This window comes from Colobus angolensis, unplaced genomic scaffold (assembly GCF_000951035.1).
Source record: "Colobus angolensis palliatus isolate OR3802 unplaced genomic scaffold, Cang.pa_1.0 Scaffold4, whole genome shotgun sequence".
Classification (NCBI taxonomy): Eukaryota; Metazoa; Chordata; class Mammalia; order Primates; family Cercopithecidae; genus Colobus; species Colobus angolensis.
In genome coordinates this window covers 14,285,701-14,290,374 of record NW_012117376.1, presented here as the reverse complement: position 1 = coordinate 14,290,374, position 4,674 = coordinate 14,285,701, and the positions used below count along the sequence as shown (strand labels likewise).

The 4,674-nt window shown below is 48.0% G+C and overlaps 1 protein-coding gene across 1 annotated transcript in view; it reads right to left on the bottom strand.

The window, feature by feature from the left end:
• The window catches only part of GPN2 (GPN-loop GTPase 2), an 11,264-nt gene that overhangs the window by 3,487 nt on the left and 3,103 nt on the right, over positions 1-4,674 (bottom strand). The window contains exons 3-4 of the mRNA XM_011955578.1: positions 3,202-3,362; positions 1,747-1,877 (exon numbers count right to left, since the gene is read on the bottom strand). Coding sequence (XP_011810968.1) covers positions 1,747-1,877; positions 3,202-3,362 — 292 coding nt within the window. The remainder of the gene's footprint in view (positions 1-1,746; positions 1,878-3,201; positions 3,363-4,674) is intronic.

Here is a 4,674-nt window from a genome sequence, read left to right as displayed (position 1 = left end):
TCTCCTGCCTCAGCCTCCCGAGTAGCTGGGACTACAGGTGCCCACCACCACGCCTGGCTAATTTTTTGTATTTTTAGTAGAGACGGGGTTTCACCTTGTTAGCCAGGATGGTCTCGATCTCCTGACCTTGTGATCCGCCCGCCTCAGCCTCCCAAAGTGCTGGATTACAGGTGTGAGCCACTGCGCTCAGCCAAAAGTCCATCTTAAATTAAAAAAAAAAAAAAAATTGCTCCTCCCCTCCTTTGCCGAGCACATGCAGTCCAACTGGCCTACATTAACTGCAGGTGTGACACAGCTCCTTAGTACCTTCCCCAGGGACTGCACATTCTACTACCATTATTTGTAAGTCATTCCTGCAACCCCCGCCCCATGAGCTTTGTTTCCCACATACGGCTCCACACAGATCAGTAAGCACGGGCTGGAATTCTTTTCCTCTACACCCTAAGACTCTGAGTCCCCCTTGTCTCCAGCATGCTGCGTAGATGCTGAATCTGTGACAGCATCAGTCTAGAGGGCCTGGACTTTCCTGTCCTGCTTCACGCAGGGCCTCTGTGACCTGATGGACACCTACCCATGACCTTGGCTCCAGCCTCACTAGTCACTAACCAAGTTCCAAAGTCTGGCTCCCTCTTGGATAGCTCTGGATGTCCCATGGACCCCTGAACACAGCACATCTGCCAGCTCTTGTCCCTTTTATCCATGTGACAAACCTGCCCCCTCCTCCTTTTCCTGCCTCAGTGATTAGTAAAACCACCCATGCACTGTCTAAGCCAGAGATGTGGGAAGCTAAATTCTGCTCCAGCTCCATCTACCCATTCAGTCACTGACTCTTATAGTCTATCTCTTTAGTATTTTTCCATTCCACACCTTTCTATTCTCACTACAAATTTTTCATCCCTTCTCACCTAACAAGACTGTAAAACTCTGCTGCCCCCAATCACATCCCTTAAATGCATTTTCCACAATTGCAGGGGCTTTCCTAAAATGTACATCTGATCGTGTCACACCCTGCTCAACAGTACTGCTTGAATACTGGTTCCCACTGCCCACTCATGAACTGAAGTCCATATTCCTTAGTAGGGCACTCAGGCCCCTCCCTCAGCAGCCCTGCCTGCACCCCTGCAAAGTCCTTTCCTCTTCACATGCAACACACCAGGCAACTGGACCTCCTGCATCTCTCCCAAATGACCAATGCCCTCTCATTTCTGGACCTCTGTATTTGTTGCTCCTCCTGATCAGTATTGTCCCTTGTCCTCAGTACAACCAACTCTGAAGCCAAGGGACCACCTTTGCACATGAGAGACAGTCATTAGGAAACCCAACTGATCAATATGAATCAGTCATCCATGGCTGGGTGCGGTGGCTCACATCTGTAATCCTAGCACTTTGGGAAGCGGAGGCGGGTGGATTACCTGAGGTCAGGAGTTCCAGATCAGCCTGGCCAACATGGTGAAACCCCGTCTCTACTAAAAATACAAAAATTAGCTGGGTACAGTGGCACACGCCTGTAACCCCAGCTACTCAGGAGGCTGAGGCAGGAGAATCGCTTGAACCTGGGAGGCAGAGGTTACAGTGAGCCAAGATTGCGACATTGTGCAATCCAGCATGGGCAATAAGAACAAAACTCCCTCTCAAAAAAAAAAAAAAAAAAAGTCACCCAGAAGGATGATGACTGCACCTCCTGTGGCCATTCCTGAGCCCCATGTCTCACCCTCTCCGCTATGGCCAGAAAGCTGGCAAGGATACGAAGAGAAATGGAAGTCAGCTCCCACTGCAGCAGACATCATGGCCTCTAGGCTTCGCTGCTCTTGGGCTCCGAAACAGTATCCATTGGCTTTATCCACAGCCTGCAGGACTCTCTGGATGCTCTCCTTGTCCTGAGCAGGGAGGAGAGAAACAGTTTTGTGAGTGAAACAGAAGTGTGTAAAACTGCTTGCAATCTCTAAATACACCTTCCTCCATCTTGCCTCTGTACATGTAGCTTTCTTGGCCTGGAGTAGTTCTACATGTCCCCAAAGGCTGGATAAATCCCATGTTTTCTGACCACCAACTCACTCAGATTAGAACAGATAAGCTCCCCTATGCACATCCATAGTCCCCTGGGTTTACACCTATTGTACATGTAATAAATGCCTATTAACTCACCTGCCTCCCCTACCTCTTAGGGCCAGATCATCTGTCGCAGTATTCCCAGTGCCTGGCACAGTACTTCTCTTAAGCAGATATCCAATAAATATGCATGTTTTAAATCTATAACTGGGACAGGCGCGGTGGTTCACGCCTGTAAAGCCTAGCACTTTGGGAGGCTGAGGCAGGTGGATCACTTGAGGTCAGGAGTTTGAGACCAGCCTGGCCAACATGGTGAAACCCTGTCTGTACTAAAAATACAAAAATTGGCTGGGCATGATGACAGATGCCTGTAATCCCAGTTACTTGAGAGGCTGAGGCAGGAGAATCGGTTGAACCCAGGAGGTGGAGGTTGCAGTGAGCCAAGATCACGCCACTGCACTCCAGCCTGGGCGACAGAGTGAGATTCCATCACACACACACAAAAAACTGTAACTGTTTCCTCATCCATATACAGTAATAAAATCAGTCTATATATCACATGGTGGGAAGGACAAAGCAAAATTACGTATGTCTAGTCCTTAGCACAGTGCCCAGCACAGAAAGCCATAAATAAGAGATAACTGTTATGATTGACATTATAGAGTTCATCTCCTCCTATAAGTGTGGCATTAGAAGTGAGGAGACAAGTTAGCTCAAGTTCACCCACTGCAGAAAGGAATCTAACATGTACCTGCGTCTCCCAGGTTATCTCTGCAGGGTAAAGGTGAGAGGCACAGGGGTTGGGTACCACTTTGCAAAGTCAATAGACAGTTGCCCAGTTGAATGGGCTTAAGAGACTTGTCCCTGGTCCTGGTCAAGTTTCTTGCTGATGACTTTCTGAACTCACCCATTTTCACACTGAGGAGGGAACATGTGAAGAGAGGATCCAGCAAAACAGAATAGACAGGCAAAAGTTTGGTCCACTCTCTTTACTGGAATTCTGCCCCTACAGCAGCCCCTGGTCCTGAAACTAAGATTACTCAGTGATAGTCAACCCAGGGCAAAGACCATTGTTTAAGCCCTCAAAGCATCCTGTGCTTTTGGCTTGGTGAATCCCAGGCACTGTCAGAGTCCTGTCTTAGCCCCCAGTACCTGGATGTTCAGAGGGATAAAGGAGACCAGGCTATAGTCTTCGATGAGTTGCACTAGCTTCTCATTGAGCTGGCGGTAGTGGCGGAAGAAAGGGTCAGAAGCCAGGTGGTCAAGCAGGTAGGAGAGGTCCAGAACCTCTGTGTAGTAGTCCAGGTTGAAGGCTAAAGAGAGAAAACAGTGTTCAGGAGCAACCAGTATCAGGCTAAAGACCTGAGGACGAGGTTCGTTTTTCTTTTTTTCCTTTGTGTCTTCATGCACTCAAGTATTACTTGACACAGTAAAATGAAGTTACTAAGAAAAAAAGCTTTTGGTTTTATCCTGCTGGCTGTGCTATTTACTAGCTATATAGGCAGGTGCCTACTTCATAGCACTGTCGTGAAGATTAAATGCTATAAACCCCAGTGTCTGGTACAGAGAAGTGCTTGATCAACAACTGCAAACAGGCTGGGCATAGTGGCTCACTGGCTCACACCTGTAATCCCAGCACTTTGGGAGGCCGAGGTGGGTGATCACCTGAGGTCAGGAGTTCAAGACCAGGTAAGATGGTGAAACTCCATCTCTACTAAAAATACAAAATTAGCTGGACCTGGTGGCACATGCCTGTAATCCCAGCTACTCGGGAGGCTGAGGCAGGAGAATCGCTTGAATCTGGGAGGCGGAGGATGCAGTGAGCCGAGATTGCACTACTGCACTCCAGCCTGGGCAACAAGAGCGAAACTGTCTCAAAAATAAATAAATAAAGTTGCAAATAATTATATCAAACATGTACCAAGAACTGTGCATGGTTGTTCTCACCTCACAGAGCTCACAGTCAGGTCATACCCTCAGGACCTGGCATGTACATTGCAAAGACTCTGTAAATGGTTAAACTGAATAAATGCTACATTCTAGCAGGGTAGCCTCCTGGGTATATCACTTTGCTTTTCTGAGCCAGTTGTTTCTTAATGTAAAATAAGGACTAGATGATGCTGAGGTCCCTGATTCGGTTTTATAAATCATTTCCCACTAAAAGAAGTAAGTTGCACCTCCCCCTAGTGGCCTGTTTCTGCCCAGAAAACTTAAGTATCTGGGCTGTTTGGCAGATGTATCCTAAAGTGAGCTGAGGACTCTACATCACTCTATGTCCAGACTAGAAGCTAGCTGGCTCCCTGGACAAGGTCCTGACACCTCCCCTTCCCAACAACCTCCCTACTGCTCATGTGCTGGTCATTTTATCTGTCTTCTCTAGGTTCCTTTGTGGCTAGAGATGCTATTTAGGGAACAACATCCCCAGTTCAGGAGAGTACTAATTTTTTTTTGTTTGTTTTTTGAGATGGAGTCTCGCTCTGTCGCCCAGGCTGGAGTGCAGTGGCGCAATCTCAGCTTACTGCAAGCTCTGCCTCCCTGGTTCACACCATTCTCCTGCCTCAGCCTCCTGAGTAGCTGGGACTACAGGCGCCTGCCACCACATCCACCACATCCAGCTACATTTTT